Source organism: Thamnophis sirtalis, unplaced genomic scaffold (genome assembly GCF_051295495.1).
Source record: "Thamnophis sirtalis isolate CommonGarterSnake01/CBP01778 unplaced genomic scaffold, rThaSir2_p1.2 scaffold_9, whole genome shotgun sequence".
Classification (NCBI taxonomy): Eukaryota; Metazoa; Chordata; class Lepidosauria; order Squamata; family Natricidae; genus Thamnophis; species Thamnophis sirtalis.
The window spans coordinates 27,921,244-27,938,189 of NW_028261389.1; the positions used below are offsets into that span (position 1 = coordinate 27,921,244).

The following is a 16,946-nucleotide window of genomic DNA, read 5'->3' on the forward strand; positions in this document are numbered from 1 at the left end:
AAAATCCCACTAATTGCTGAAAATTAATGGAAAGTGAACTATAGTATTCAATAAAATACATGCTAATATGTGTAGTATTTCTCAAAGGTGAGGCAGCAGAAATAATTGAGAAGGAACATTGTAGTGGTAGGTGACATTAAAGTAATGTTAATGTTTACATCTTCCATTTTTGGATGAATGTATTTTACATGTAAATACAATGTTATTTAATCTGAAAAAATATGAAGTTTCTTTCTTAACCCTCCCTCCCCAAACGGATAGATGGGTGTGCAGACAGCAAGACAGATTCCTTTATCCCTATCCACTCCATTCACCTTAATTTGTTCTGCAAAATTTGCAGTGACCAGTGCTTCTCAATGGCCACATTCCCAGTAACCCAAACTATTACAAGGTTGTAGCTTGATTTTTTTCCAGTATCTTGTGATAGAAAAACATCAATAATATCCTGAATGTCTCTAGAATTATTGTAGAAAAGAGTTACAGTGGATATAAAAAAAAAATCTACATACCTCTGTTAAAATGCCAATTTTTGAGGTGGAAAAAAAGTCAGATCAAGATAAATCATTTCAAATTTTTCCCCACCTTTAATATAACACATAAGCTTTCCCTATTCCCTATTCAGAGCTCTGCAGAAGCCTGCACCATGTCTACCTGGTTTTCCAGCAAATTGATAGTTCCTTGGTTTTGCATACAGCCCCCTAGAACAGCTTTTCTCAATTTGTTCGCCATAGAGGAAACCATGAAATAATGTTGAACTCTCAGGGAACCTCTGCATACAAATTGCAGAAAATACAAAAACTCTGGAATCATTGGTGCTCTCTGAGGTTAGTTATTTGCTTGCAGATGTTTCATTACCCTACAGTTGCTGGAACTGGGTATCAGAGGTGGGTTCCTACCAGTTCGCACGTATTCGGTAGAATCGTTTCATCAAATCTACCGAACCGGTTAGAAGAGGTTCCACCAGTGGACCCGGAAAGCAGGCCACATCTACAGAAGAGGTTCCAAAATTTTTTGAAACCCACCACTGGTCCTTGGATATGATTATTCTACACCCTATCAAGCTCATATTTATAAAACTCAGTGCCTCTGTGAAAGGTAAGGATGACTACTGCATTTGTGGTACAATCAGAATATTGCGTGTGTTGAAGTTGTTTTAACGCAAACCAAAGATGCCTTTTAAAAAACAATTTTACATCATATTCTTATGCATGCCAGTGCTGTGTGTGAGGTAATTTAAGGTGGTTCTGACAAGTGTCATCAGCATCTTCATATCTGGTCACATGGGTGGCAAGCCACTCCCACAAAGGAGGCCACACCCACAGAGTAGGCTCGAACAATTTTTGAAACCCACCACTGCTGGGTATGTCTAGTCTGATGAAAAGAAGGACTAGGGGTGACATGATAACAGTGTTCCGATATCTCAGGGGCTGTCACAAAGAAGAGGAAGTCAAGCTATTCTCCAAAGCACCTGAGGGTAGGACAAGAAGCAATGGGTGGAAACTAATCAATGAGAGAAGCGACCTAGAACTGAGGAGAAATTTCCTGACAGTTAGAACCAGTGGTGGGATTCAAATAATTTAACAACCGGTTCTCTGCCCTAATGACTAGCTGGGTAGGCGTGGCTCGGTGGTCATGTGACTGGGTGGGCGTGGCCAACTCAATGTCACTCACATTGATGGGCACTTCATCTTAGCTGTTACAATGTAATAAGGGTTAACCGGAGAGGCAGTTTCTGTAAGCAGGGAAATAAAGATTAGGCTAGTAACAACACCAGAATTTTCCCTTCCTGCTTTCCTTACAAGATTAGCCCTGTATAGGGGGAAAAAACAAAATGAGATTTTTTCCAACAACCGGTTCTCCAAACTGGTTAGAAAGTTAACAGCTAATTCTCCCAAATAGGTTCAAACTGGCTGAATCTCACCACAGGTTAGAATAATTAATCAGTGGAACAATTTGCTTCCAGAAGTTGTAAATGCTCCAACACTGGAAGTTTTAAAGAAGAGATTGGATAATCATTTTTCTGAAGTGGGTTGGACTAGAAGACCTCTGACGTCCCTTCTAACTCTGTTTTTCTATTTCTACTTAGTAACATAAGTAGTGATACCGATCATCAGATGTTATCCAATTGGCTAATGAAATGTCTGCAAGCAAACAACCAAGCTCAGAGAGCACCAAGGTTTCCACAGTTCAACCCTGAGCTCATATATTGTTTTCTATTGGAATATGAAAATGTCACAATACAATTAATTTCTAACCTAGACAGTTCACGTTTAACAATGTTTACAGCAATAGAAAAGTGACAGATTGGCAGCTGAATCATGGCATGTAAAATTCCCACCACTGCAAGTGCTTGCCAGCATTGTGTGGCATGCAAAGTTGAAGCTGAAGAAGCTTCTTGAATGAGAAGCAAAATGTCTTCAAGTAAAAACCAGAAAGTGGAGTTGCCTCTTGGAAAAACACCAACACCTGGATGACTGAGAATCTCCATAGACATTACAGTAGTCCATTCAGGAAGTGATCAGGACACAAGCAGCTGTGAGCATAAATATCTACAGAAAATAACAGGCACTTCTCAGTTTCTGATAAGTGTCAGAAATTTCTGACAGTGTCAGAAATTTGCTGCAGAGAACAGCAATGATTCAGGAGGAAGAAAAATGTTTGTGTTTCACATGAAAACTTCTCTTGCAATGGATAACATCTAGAATAAAATTCTGTTGCTTTGGAAGGATAAACTCTACAGCATTTCCCTCCTAAGGCAAGAATGGTATTAGCTGCACAAAAATCTCAGTAAAGCTGTTTCTTTTCTGTTCATCTGAATTTTTGGGAAGTAGTATGAATCATTTTGTTTCCCATACAAGCTACTTACTGGCACTGCTGCTAGACATTTTCCATTCTAGAACTGACTGTCTGACTGCCTTTGGTTGAAATAGTTGCAAAGGCTGTGCATAAGGTATCTTCCAGACATGCAAAATTCCCTGAACATATGATTGGGGAAATAGTCACCGATCATTTTTTATAAATCAGCAAAATCCAAAACAGGTAAAAAATATTGTAAAGTATTGTGACAATTTCACTTAAAGGAATTGGCTGTCAAATGAAGTTTTGTAACTGCTATCACTGTAGATTTGTAAAGTTCCTATGAACACGTATATGTATATATTCTGGAAGAAGAAATCAGCTTTACCAGAAAGCAATAACAAGATATGATGAGATTAAATTAGGCCCACTTGCAATATACCTTTACTGAAATAATGTTTTCCCAATCCTCTCACAGTGTCCCTTCCCCTTCCTGCCAAAATAACATAAGAGAAACAGTGAGACAAGAATCCAGATTGATGTGACCTTTATTATTTTAAGAGCATTTCCAGCACAATTACAGTGTTACAGGACTGCAGCGGACAGTTGAAGTATAGAACAAGATAGATGAACAGGTGGAGAACTAAAGAGGCCCATACAAACAAGTGGAATCAGGTAGTAAATGATAGATAAGGACTCGGATGGTTCCAAACCTTTATGATTGATTCACCAGGACAATAAATTCTGAAGGAATGATAAAAACAAGAAGGAAATAAATGGTTAATATACAGAAGAGATAGCTAGGACAGACGCAACCAAGTTCGTTGGTTTCCCTGTCTTACAGCAACCAAGGGTAAGACAGAGGTGGGTTCTTCCAGGTTCGGACCAGTTCGGCTGAATAGGTAGTAACTCGGCTGGACATATGACCGTACCAGTTCGATCCTTGGAGGCGCCATCTTGATTTTCTGTTCTGCACATGCACAGAACAATCTTCATTGAAAAAATGTAATTTTTTTTCTTTTTTAATGTTGTGCGCATGCACAGACCTTTTTGAGTGCAAATGTGCATGCACGCAAAAATTTTTGGGTGCTGAACCAGTAATAAGGCCGGCAGGAACCCACCACTAGGGTAAGTGATATATCACGCATTTCCTGTGCAGAAAGTTGTCTCATATTTAATTTCTACACTGTCCAGATAGGAGTGGGAAAACATCAATCCATCTAGCAACACCAGGTCTGAGTTAGTGTTGACTATACAGTAGGACCTCGGGTTCCAAACAGCTCAGACCACAAACAATTTGGGTGCTGACCGAAAAATCTGCTAAATGTTGCATTCAGGTCACGAACACATCCATGGGTGACGAATAAACACAGCTGCGGCGATTTTCCCTGCCGCAGCAATTTCACCTTCTGCACCATTTTTTTTGTGCGCGCGCATGCACAGTCAGTCTTGCTTCTGGTCACAAACTAATCGGGTGCCGACCAAAGTCCTGGTTGGCACCCAAGGTCCCATTGTACTAGGCTAGTTAGATCAAGGATGAAACTTACAAAGCAGTTTCTTATGTTTTTCTATTTCTATTTCTATTTCATTCCCAGCCATCTGTGGCTGCCGTTGCTGATTAGGAATTTTGGGAGTTGTAATCCTAACATTTCTGGAGAGCATGAGGTCAGGAAGATTTGTGAGTTGACATGAGGTGCCTCTTTGAAAGAAATTGTGTTATCTCAGAGGGAATTGCATTGTCTCTGGTACAAAGTGGTTCATCACAAACCAATCTGTCTTGTCCCTTGCAGGCCTAATATTTAGTCTTGAGAAAATGAGATTAGAGTAACATTTTGTTGACTAAAATAATTGATAAAACTGAACTGACACATATCTACTGACACAGAAGCGGCTTGATAGTAGAACCATTATATGAGAGAGGGGTCAAATCCTTTCATTGCATCTGTTCAAATACCCTGAAATCTAAATTATAATATTTGGGGGATACTATAATTTGGATTTCTGGACTGAGCAAGACTTCATGGCCTGAACAGCCCCTTCTAGCCTTATGATTTTAACACTGTCTTTGAATGCATAATGCTTATTAGTTCAGGTTATTTAATTCTGAACTTCTGGTACAAATGGTGATTAGTCCAGGACAGCACACTTACCATCAATGCCTATTTTGCCATCCTGGTCTTTATCTCCAGCACCCATGAATTCCTGGGTTTCTTTTTCAGTGAGACGCCTGCTATTGGGAGAAAAAATCTGCAACATCACCCTGTGAATGGAAAGGAAAATAACAGAAGAATTATTTCCAGAGGTAATGGTTTTATAAACATTTATATTTGTTATATACCTATAAAATTTTATTTCCTTTCAAAAAATGGTAAAAATAGTTTTGGGGGGAAAACTGAAAAAAATATAAAAACTGATCTCATCTGGATCTTAAGAGTCAGTAACATCCGTATGATTGAACAACAGAAAGAAACAAATTGTATTTTTTTAAAAAAAAATCCACGCAAATTAAAGGGTTCAGTGTAACATATCTAGTAGGCAGGTATAGGCACTGTATTCTAAATGCAGGCTTAGTCATAGAATGAAATTGATTTTTAAAATACATCTCATCTGTCTAGTCTAGTTTCCAAGAAAAAAATATTTCTCTACATCGTAGCTTATTGAGGAGGGAAGTCATATAAGGAATGAAACAGGTTCTTCAGTGTGTAAGACATAAAGCACAGAGGACTTTAATGATTGACCACCCTGGGACTAATGGCAACGACTGAATTTTATAGGACAAATGCTTTTGTGCTTGCAGAAGTCAGCACCCAATAAAGAGCACCCTCCTCCATTTTGGATCACCTCAAATTTCTAAATTGTTCTGAAGGTCATCTTTGTGGAAAATTGATATTCAAGTGGAATGTCTATAGAGCAGTGTTTCTCAACCTTGGCTACTTGAAGATGTCTGGACTTCAACTCCCAGCATTCGCTGGCTGGGGAATTCTGGGAGTTGAAGTCCAGACATCTTCAAGTAGCCAAGGTTGAGAAACACTGCTATAGAGATTCTCAATCATCCAGATCATGGTTGTCCCAAAGGTGCTTTTCCAAGTGACCTTTTTTGGTTTTTGCTTGAAAATGTTTCACTTCTCATCCATTCAGTTAATCATGAACTGAAGAAGCTTCTTGGATGAGAAGCAAAACATCTTCAAGGGAAAAAAACCAAGGAAGTCCAGTTGCCTTTTAGAAAAGGAACTTTGGTTCTTTAGTGGAGTGGATTACAGCAGAATGCAAAGCGGTTTGATGGGAAAGTATACTTCTGCTGCATTCACAAACTGAAGAATATTCCTGGATTAGTGTATTCTCATGTTTAAGTCATTCACTTACTTGACTAGGAGTTAAGTAAGTGAATGACTTAAACATGAGAATACACTAATCCAGGAATATTCTTCAGTTTGTGACTAGATGACTAGATCACCTTTAACATCTTCCTCTCTGACTTGTCTAGATTTACGTGCTTTCTCTTTATTTTATGTTTGTATTCTAGTACAAGACTAGAGGGGGAAAACCTTGAATGAATGACCTTAAATTTGCCTAGGAAAGGACATTGTCACATGTGAGGTACTTAACAAGGAAGAGAATGCAACTAGAAAAAACACAATTTCAGATGCTATAGTGGTTATTTCGAGCCATTCTCAGTATCTGTAATTCAAGCTCTATTGGCTTGAAGCTGCCCTACAGAGTTTTTCCACAGAAAAGAGTAGATGGACTCTTAATGGACTTAAAACCAGAATAGATTTAATGGAGTTAAGTTTCAGGAGAATAGATTTTAGTTCAACATCATGAGAAATGTCTGAAAAGTCAACACAAATAAATAATAGATTTTACCTGTTTGATGGGCTGCAGGGAAAAAACATTATTTTGATTTATTTGATTTTATGTCTGCCCATTTCATGTAAGTAATTCTTGGTGGTTCATAACAGGTAAAAAAAAACAAGTTAAAAACCAATATGCAAACATGTGTAGTTAATTTAGTTAATTACGGTAGTTTAAGAAATAGAAAATTGTGATCAACAGCAGAATTCATTCTACATTCGTTAGAATTTGTATTAGAAATAACATTTTAATTTAGTTCAGAATTTTAAATTCAGATTCTGTTCTGATTTTATTTATTTAATGAGAATATTACATCTGATTTATTAGTAACAGAGAGTAGTATAGATAGCTATACTTTCAGTATGGCTAGAATTATGGGAGATTATCAACTCTGCCTGCATTTTTCTGATAGTCGCCAAACAGCGTCAAAAATATCAATCTGCATTCCACATTACTAGCATATAGCACATTTCAATTGGTACATGTTATGAAAGGAATATTAATCTTTGCTTACCGTATTTCACCGGGTTCAAGATAACCATTTTTATCTGTATCCAGAATGCTAAAAAACATTTTCAGTTCTTGGAGGCTTTTATTTTTCAATCCCAACATCTCAAAGAATTTCTTGTAGTCAAAAGAATTGGTAGCTGCAGGAAGATGAACAGAATTCAGTTTGCATGAGCAATTTTTTCCCCTTTTTGTAGAAGACATGGTCCATTCATTGTCACAGTATAGGAGCAATTAATTGATGCATGATTGTTCAATATTTTCTTTTTTTGGGGGGAAGCAAAGTTAGGTGATTTAACTATGCCAATGAGTGGAATCTTAGTTGGAGCAAATAATTGTAAATGGAATACTTCTCAGTGGAGATAGTTCATCCTCCAAATGTAAATAACATTGTAATCAAAACTGACCAGCTGTTAGTACCTATCTCAGCTTTACTTATTCAAGTTTCTTACAGATACGTTAGGACTGCAGCTTCTCATACAGATTGCAGAAATCCAATCTATATGCATGCATGCATGCATGCACACACGCATGCACGCACACACACAGTAAGAAGAGAGCCCTGTTAATCTATGGTAGCCAAACATTAACTTGTACTACACCCTGTGCCTTCACTTCGCCCTTGAGTTGTTTGGTTTTTTTTGTTATTGATTGATAGATTGATCTTCTTTTGAGGACATCAATCTTCCCAAAGCAGCTGTCAAACAACGTAAACAGTAGTAAATAAAAATACAGTACACTAAACACTGTTTTAAAACATGTTATTTCCACATGACAGATGGTAGTAATGGGCAGTTTAACCAAACCTCTGTGTCACTTGTCTTCCTTCACTTCACTGTGTTACTCAAATGATCCGAGGTCTGCAGGCTAGGGGATACCTGCAGAAACCTGGGCATCACGATGGTCACAACTGCCTTGCCACAGTCAATTCGCCACAGCCAACTCACTGTGGGACCATTCACCACGCCCAACTCGTCACAGGACAATTCAGCAATTCAATTTAATTATTTAAAATAATTAAAACACTATTTTAATTTTTGTCATTCACATTTCATTTAGTCTCTCCCTTGGCATCCTTTCTTCATTTCCACCATTTTTTATATATGGGGGTAATTGTTGTCCCATGGCAAGTTGGCCATTGTTAGTTGGCCCATGGTGAGTTGGCTGCGGAGAGTTGACCACGGTGAGTTGTCCCATTCTGTGACTATAGTGTTTGAAAATGGGATCCATCCATGCACGTCTTCGGAGAATCAGAGAGAGAAACACTATCTGGCTGATGAGATTTATGTAAATAGAGACATTTATATAAATAAGATTTATGTAAATAACATGTTGACTGAGGACAGAACTTTGTGAAGATATGGTATACCTACCTATACAGGGATCATATAGATCATATATAATGAACAAGAAATTTAGAAATAGGAATAGGAATGGAATGGAATAGAATAGAATAGAATAGAATAGAATAACAGAGTTGGAAGGGACCTTGGAGGTCTTCTAGTCCAACCCACTGCTTAGACGGGAAACCCTACACCACTTCAGACAAGTGGTTATCCAATCTCTTAAAAACATCCAGTGTTGGAGGATTTACAACTTCTGGAAGCAAATTGTTCCACTGATTAATTGTTCTGTCAGGAAATTTCTCCTTAGTTCTAGGTTGCTTTTCTCCTTGATTAGTTTCCACCCATTGCTTCTTGTCCTACCCTCAGATGCTTTGGAGAATACCTTGACTCCTCCTTCTTTGTGGCAGCCCATTTCTCGCATCTCTGATCTATTGCTTCCACTGCTGAGCAATAGCAACCCTATGGTGGAACATGTATTCAAGAGAAAAGAGAAGGAAGTGATGGCTGATATGATTTTGCTGGTATTGTAAGGATATTACAGCAGAGCATAACTCTAGAAAACCCTATCCGACTGCCAGAAGTGATGATAAATATATTTGGGGAGTACTGGAAAGTGCAAGCTAATCATCTTCCCTGTAGTCACTATCCAGCATTCTCTCTCTGCTTTTGCCCTACCTTCCTATTTTCAAGGGGTTTCTCCTTCCTTCCTTCCTTCCTTCCTTCCTTCCTTCCTTCCTTCCTTCCTCCCTCCCTCCCTCCCTCCCTCCCTCCCTCCCTCCCTCCCGGTACCCAACTTGTGCAAAAATGGTAGAAAAGCTAGACTGGACTAGCCTACACAAAGTCTTGAAGGCAAACCAATCCCATTCCTCTTAGTGTGCCCTGATGTATCTTTTTCCCACTGGCTGAAACAGGAAGCAAGCAAGATAAAGCAAATAATGTTAACCTTGCCTTTAATGATTGCTATGCTCATAAATAACCAAATAGAATTTGGCAGTGATTTGAAACAGATGCAGTGGAGACAGGGTAGGGATTGGCAATGCAAGCAACAAAGTTTATGATTCATGGATGGATAGATGAATGGATAGATGGATAGTACTTTAACTCAATAGTGTGAGACATCACCAAATCAAGGTCATCTGTTGGCAGGAAGAATGCAAAAAATAGGTGATTGTAACTAGCAAAATTGATGCTGCTGTGTGTAATCTGACACATTTTATTTATTTATTTATTTTTATTCTATTGTTCATCTGTGTCCTATTTTTATTATTTTTACAAATAACTCAAGATAGTGAACACGTTCAACCACCTTCCTCCTCTTATTTCCTCATAACAACAACCCTTTGAGGTAGGTGTGGTTGAGAGTGAGAGTGATTGGCCCAAAGTCACCCAGTTGGCTTTCATGACTAAGGTAGGACTTGAACTCACCATCTCCTGCTTTCTAGCTTGTACAGATTCACTTTGCTCCTTGCTTTTCTTCCTTGTTTTATTTATTTTTAGGAGTATCTAGTACTTTACATAGCACAAAATGCTTGAATATTCCCTTGGAAAGCATCATGGACTAGATAGTGAATAGACGACCATATAGATGCACGTAGATAGATACACACTTTGACAACTCCAGAAACAAGACTTCTTATCTAATTGCTTTGAACACAGGCATGGATTGTACCTATCTTATTATGGCAGGACCTTGTCACTTTATATGAAATAAAACTGCTTTTAATTGGGACTGCTAAGGGATGACTGCAAATTGATTACCTTACAAATTAGATGTGGCCAGCAATATGTGAACAAAAGAGACCATTAGCTTGCAGTTACATCCTCATGCCAATTGACACTGCAATTGGGAAAATGAACCTATGAATATCAGGGAGTAGACTTTGGATGTGATTCAAAGAGCCGTGGTGGCACAGTGGTTAGAATGCAGTACTGAAGGCTATAACTGCTGGCTGCCTGCAATTTGGCAGACCAAATCTCACCAGGATCAAGATTGACTAGCTTTCCATCCTTCCGAGGTTGGTAAAACAAGGACCCAGATTGTTGGGGCAATAGGTTGACTCTGTAAACTGCTTAGAGAGGGCTATAAAGCACTAAGTCTAAGTGCTATTGCTATTCCAAAAGGGTGCTTTAGTGCCCACAGGATTATGAAGATAACACATATCTTCAGTTCTATAAAACAGCCATGTCTTTCCCAAAGATCAGACCACAACCACAGAGGGCAACGTCACAATCCTAGGAAATGATGTAGTTGCTTTAAAGAATTGCTGTTGTCTATTGGATACTATTTTCATCTTCTGCCTTGATTGAGGCACCATCTCTAAATTTTTGGTGCAGCACTACACAACCATAATGGAGACAATAAGACTATTTTTGTGGTATTTTGAAAAGCACAGTAGGGAACATGAAACTGAAAAGGATGCAAATGTAACTTTAGTTTTTAAGAAGGAAGAGAGTTAAGACAGTGTTAAAACGGGAATGGTAAGAATCCATGATCTATTCGCTATAGGGCGCTGCACATCAAAACAAGAAGACACAAGGACAGTTTTGTCCCAAATATCATCATTCTGCCAAACAACTAATTCCCACAACACTGTCAAATTAATTACTAAGACTGTATTACTATTCTTCTTCTCATCCTTACTAGTACCTATCTCTTCCCACTTATGGCTATATCCATGTTGCTTATATCTTTACAACTTATATTGTTTTTATTGTTTCCTAGAATGATTTGATTGCTTATTAGTATCCTCTGACTATCACTAAGTGTCGCATCTTATGATTCTTGATGAATATATTTTATTTTTTCTTTATGTACACTGAGAGCATATGCTCTCAAATTCCTTGTGTGTCCAATCACACTTGGGCAATAAAGAATCCTATTCTATTCTATTGACCAGGCATATATGTATTGTTATTCTGAATTATTTACATAGCGATAGCAAACTTATATACTGCTTCACAGTGCTTTACAGCCCTCTCTAAGTGGTTTACAGAGTCAGCTTATTGCCTTCAACAATATGGGTCCTCATTTTACTGACCCTAGAAGGATGGAAGCAGTGGTGGGTTCTTACCACCACTGGTTTGGGTTCGGCCAAACCAGTAGTAGCTTGGCAGCCTGGGTTGCTTGAACCAGCAGTGATCCAGGCCTGCCAGGCCCAAACCGATTTTCCAGGTGCTGCCATAGGTGCCGCCATGTTGTTTTTTGCTTCTGTGCATGCGCATAGCAATTTTTGTTGTACTGTGAATGCTTGTGCAGCATATCCCTGAGCAAACCAGCAGTAGTGGCTGCCAGAACCCACCACTGGATGGAAGGCTGAATCAACCTTGAGTCGGTAAGAATTGAACTGCCGAACTGCTGTCAGCGAAATTAACCTGCAATACCGTATTCTAACCACTGCGCCAACACGGTAATTGTACCGTACCATTTGCAGTGAAGATCCCTGCTTCATGGTATTTACAGCCAATGTTTTATCTTTTTGTTTTATTTTTTGCTTACTTCTTAAGTACCACAAGTGCTTTCCCACTAAGTCCAAAGCCAGTAGTAATGTTGTTATAATTTTTAATAGGTTTATATTCCATCTTTATTTTATAAAACCCAAGGTACCATAATTAATGCTTTAGTCTCCTATGTCCCCCACTGCAAGAATCCTGAGAGGTGGGCTGTGCCAAAAGAGGCTGACTAACCCAAAGTCATCCAGGTCATCTTACTTGCTTTCAGTTACATTTTAGGACCTGATCGGGAATCCAGCCTAAGATGCTGAAAGATAATCATCACTTCTCTTCATCTTTCTCTGTCTGTCATCTCTCTGTCTCTCTCTCCCCTCCCCTTGCACTCTACAGATATGTCCCAGCTGCCTAATAGAGCTATGTGTGAACATTTGCAAATGAGGACTAAACTAGATGTAACACAGGAGATTAATATATTCATGATTGCATGATATTCACACAGTTTCACACAAAAGATTCCAGACACTTCAGGTTGTAAAGAAAGAAGTACTTTAAACTGTAATCCAAGAATTTAAGGGTTTTTTTTTGGGGGGGGGGGAAATGGACGGATATAGGATCTAGCAGTTCAGTGGCCTGGTTATAGCCCAGAGAACAAGAAAGGGGTTTTTCTGAAGTCCACTGGATGTCCAGAGTTCTACAAGAAAAGACGTAGTCATTGCAAGAAAATAAGAAAGTAAGAAATGTTCTATTAAATCAGCATATTATGAGTCCTAAGAGAAGGGAAGACAAGGCAACAGATATTTTAACCATCATTCTGTAGCAGAAAAAAAAAGTCCTGGGAGAATTTCCCATTGTCAATCAAGAGTGCAGAAGACTGTTTCCTTAATTTCCATATTTCAAAATTGCTGTCTACATCCTAAACAGGAGGGAAGGCTAGAATTAAAGGGGGTTGACAAATAGCTATTTGCTTAAGGTTTTCTCCAGTGTACATTTTGTATAAATTATCTCACGGTGTGCATAGAGGTGGTGAGATACTATTTAGGAGACTGCTATAAAACAGGCTTTGTACTATATCACAGCCATGACATGAGCTTGTCTCTCCCTCCCCCCTCTCTCTTATGCACACACCTCACACAACAACAGTAAGAACATTAATAATGTTGATATAATCCTCAAGAGTTTAAATGGCTCAGTTTAAATACTGAAATAATTGTCACCTTGGTTTTTACATCCAGGAGAGGTAATGGGGAAATCTGATCCAGGGCCTTTAAGAGGTGCTCTGATTGGCAATGTCTTTCATTTGGACAAATTTCTTTTTCTGGCACTGCATGTAAATTTAGAGGAAATCAATGAACAGAAAGAGGAGGAAGATGTGAGTTGGAAATCAGTCCACTCCTGGAGGAATCTGTTCTATGGCACACTTTCCTTGTGCGATTGCTACTGTTTCATTCAGGGCATTTACCCAAGGTCACAGCAAAAAAAAATCACACAAAAATTGCAGTGTTTAACTAAAAAGGGGGAAGGATACCATTTAGCCTGTTACTTGCATTAAGCAAATATACACAGAGAAGCATACATTATCCCACAACTGGACAATGGAAGCCCATTTCTCTTTCTCTGGTGGAATGATCAGATTTCTGCCTCTCAAAATGAAACAGACTCCTCTTTCCCAATTTAGGGGATGAAGAAAAATCATTCCATAACTAAACTCTGAATTCAGTTGTGTTGCTGAAAATAAATTCATGGATTAAGGAATTTTTTTTTAATCGCAAGCATCTGTCCAGCCATGAAGCTGCTATGCTTTTATTTGGAGTTGATTTATAGATCATAGGGGTCTTTTTTTTAATGAAGTGGATTTTGTAAGTTTGATGTCTGCTCATTCCTGTCGTGACCATAAGATAGCAGATGGTTTGAGAGAGTGACAATTCCAGAGAGCTGGTTTGGGGCAGTGCTTTAAGTTGCCGGACCAAAACTGTAAGACTGTTAAGTTCTAGCCTTGCGGATGGCTTTGGATCAGTCACTCCCTTCAACTCAACCTACCTCACAGGATTGTTGTTGTGGTGAAAAGCAGGAAAAAGGAACATTATGTACATACCCTGAACTGTAAAAATAAATAAAGGTGGGATATAACTAATACAGAGAAAAATAAAATCCCATAGAAGTGAAGAGCCCTGAAAACACTTGGGTGAAATAGCAGTGGCTTGCTGGAATGAGACTTCTAGTCCAGATTTGTCTTCTACGGTAAACTAATCCAGATTTTGGAGGGGGAAAAACAGACAATGTTGACCATGCAGTCTAATATATTTGAAGGGCACCAGACTTCATAATGCTAAACCAGACAGTTCTATGTTCAGCCATGCCCAATGGTATTACTTGACAATGGTACAGCCATCTGCAGTCTGGGCACACTGAAGTTAAATGGAATTTCCCAGAGAATTGTGTGACTTAAAAGTTCATACAACAGAAGCAAACCAAGGAATAATAATTGTATTACCAAAGTGTAGTAAAACGTATAATATCAAAGGAACATAATACATCGAAGACATGTTCACTGAAGTGAGAATTTGAGACATTAGTGTGGGAAGATATCGAAGAAGCCAGGAGACGAGATCTCTTGCATCTTTGATCGAAGGAAATCCAGCAGATCTGGTTTGCATGCTAAGGAGAAATAATCTTTCTGATGCAGCTGGCAATGTGTGGGAGCTTGCCATTCTTCTTTCTTGCACCAGACCTCTGTGGATTCTTTCCTCCCCTCCCCCCCAAAAGTAGAATAAGCTGACCCTGGGCCTGGTTGTGTTTTAACCTGACATTTCTGCCTCTTGAGCTCATGGTCACCATGGGGCATCTATTGTGCCCAGAATCCCCATCTCGGGACAAAAACTAACCACTCGATGCCAACATCAAATAAGTATGGCAAGTGGCAAGGAAATTTGACCATGCATGTCTTCATTCTGCCCTTGTAAGTGACTTAATTGAAAGTAATTGACCCCCCCCCCTAAAAATAAGCTGTCTTCTGGAAAGCAAATAAAATAAAAATTAACCAAGTCTATGACAAGATATTGAAACTCTTGGAAAGATTGGAAAACAAAAGAGAATATTACTAAAAACGGAGCAACCTCGCATTCTCCAGGTTTGTTGGCAGGGCAACTTTTACATGTCCGGGGGTGGTAGAGTCGGGCTTTGCGGAAGCTGCAGTGCACAAGATGTAGCGCGTCCCTGGGTGAAGGGTAAAGCCAGAAACTTCCTTTGGACTCTCTTCCTTGGGCAAATAAAACATGCGGTCTCCGCTAGCGCGGCATAGCAGCAGCAGCCTCCCAGCGTCTCCCCTTGGACAAGCTTTCCTTCCCACTCAAGGAAGTTGGCGCAGAGACTCGTCCCCGGACTCGTCCCGGCTGTGCCCGCTTAGGCTGGGCGCCACCCAGCCCTCTCTCCCTTCTCCCCGCCGCGCCTCCCTGGAGCTCCACTTTTGCCAGCCACCCGGACCTTCCCGCTCCCATCCCTTCCTGCCCCGTTGGGAAGGCTCACCCGCAAAGGCTCTCAACATCTTCTTGATCTCCTCGCCGGCGAACAAGTCAGCCATCGCCATCCTCGCAACTGTTTGGGGGAAAGAGCGGGAGAGAAAGTGCAAGGGAAGACTTCAGATGGAGGGGGAGGGGGAAAGTGCCCTTCTCCTCGCTTGTGCTCATATGACCAGAGCTGCAGTGCTGGGCGGGGATGGCACACCGGGATAAGGCTGGACCCGTGCCAGCCACCACCACTGCCAACAGCAGCAGCAGCAGCGGCAGAAGTGCGACGAGGCGCGCACAGTTCTGCGGGTCGCTCGGCCAGGCGCGCCACTTTGCAAAGAGACCAAGACCCGGTCAAGAATCAAGACTTGTTTTTTTTGGGGGGGGGGATGGGGGTGGCGGCCATTGAGGGCACGGAGAAACGGGAGGGGGTGAGGTGAGGTGGGGAAAGCAGTGCAGCAGAAAAAAACGGCCCAATGCCAAAACCAGCACTATTTTTAAAAAAATCAGGGACTAGTTGTAAGATCGCTCCTATCTTTCATCCGAGCCTGGAAGATCCTTGCAAAGAGATAGCAAAGTTCCTTCCTTCCTTCCAATCTTCCTTCCTTCCTATCTTCTTTCCTTCCTTCCTTCCCTCCCTCTCTCCTTTTTATCTTCCTTCCTTCCTATCTTCCTTCCTTCCCTCCCTCCCTCCCTTCTTCCACACTATTCTCAGCATTAATCTGTAAGGCAGATTCCAAGACAGCAGAAGGAATTTGCCCAAGGTCACCCCATGAATAAACTCCTGACTCCCGCCCTGTAAATAATAAATCCCGCTCTCTCAGTGGCTAGTTCTAAAGAGGAGCTCAGCTTTTCCCATTTCCGCAGACAGAGCTGTACCTCTCCATTCATCTTTTTTGTATTGTGAATTAAATACCGCCGAGAGGAGAGGGGGGAGGGCAGTGGGAAGCAGGGCTTGTCTTGCATTTGGTCTGCTTTGCTGTTCCAGACAAGACTTGCATTGTGCAGCCACCTCACTTGTTTATAGGTCAAAAGAGGTTGCCTTCCATAAGTAGCCCTTGCTTATTTCCCCACCATTCAGGTTTTTAGAGGATGGGCTCCACCTAGCTTCCCCAACTCTATCCAAGCCACTTGGCTTCCATTCCTGCTTCTCTTGCTTAATGGATTATTTCTAGTAATGGAAGGAAAATAGATGGAGGAAACTGTAGGAAAATATAGAATGGTTATATATGGCAGCAAGACTATGCAAAAGGTTAATTCTTGAAACAATATTCAGCCCCATGCCAAAAACCAATTAGGTTAAAAAATCTAGATTTATTTTACTAGATCTTATGCTTTTGCTTCTCATTTAATCAAAACATCTGTAATATAGGACGTATTTTCCCTTCTTTAGTTGGTCTTTCAAATTCTAAGGCACCTTCCTCCTGCAATTCCCTTCTTTCACATATATTGTGAATGAGCCACTGTAGTGCTTTAAAATAAGCTGCAAATA

General features: G+C 40.1%; 1 protein-coding gene across 1 annotated transcript; it reads right to left on the minus strand.

Moving 5' to 3' along the window:
* Positions 1 to 3,326: 3,326 nt before the first annotated feature.
* Positions 3,327 to 15,688, minus strand: PVALB (parvalbumin). The gene is made up of 4 exons (XM_014072635.2): positions 15,474 to 15,688; positions 7,163 to 7,295; positions 4,947 to 5,056; positions 3,327 to 3,540 (listed from the first exon to the last, which is right to left on the minus strand). The coding sequence occupies exons 1-4, from the start codon at positions 15,532 to 15,534 to the stop codon at positions 3,512 to 3,514; spliced, it is 333 nt and encodes a 110-aa protein (XP_013928110.1). The 5' UTR covers positions 15,535 to 15,688; the 3' UTR covers positions 3,327 to 3,511.
* Between the last annotated feature and the right edge of the window lie 1,258 nt (positions 15,689 to 16,946).

What these genes read in the sequence shown, in the direction of transcription:
- PVALB (XM_014072635.2), bottom strand. Translation starts at nt 15,534, where the DNA reads ATGGCGATGGCTGACTTGTTCGCCGGCGAGGAGATCAAGAAGATGTTG. An exon ending in GATGTTGAGAGCCTTTGCGG is followed by an intron (nt 7,296 to 15,473) that starts GTGAGCCTTCCC and finishes ATCTTCCTGCAG; the next exon opens with CTACCAATTCTTTTGACTAC. An exon ending in CTTGAACCCGGTGAAATACG is followed by an intron (nt 5,057 to 7,162) that starts GTAAGCAAAGAT and finishes TTCCATTCACAG; the next exon opens with GGTGATGTTGCAGATTTTTT.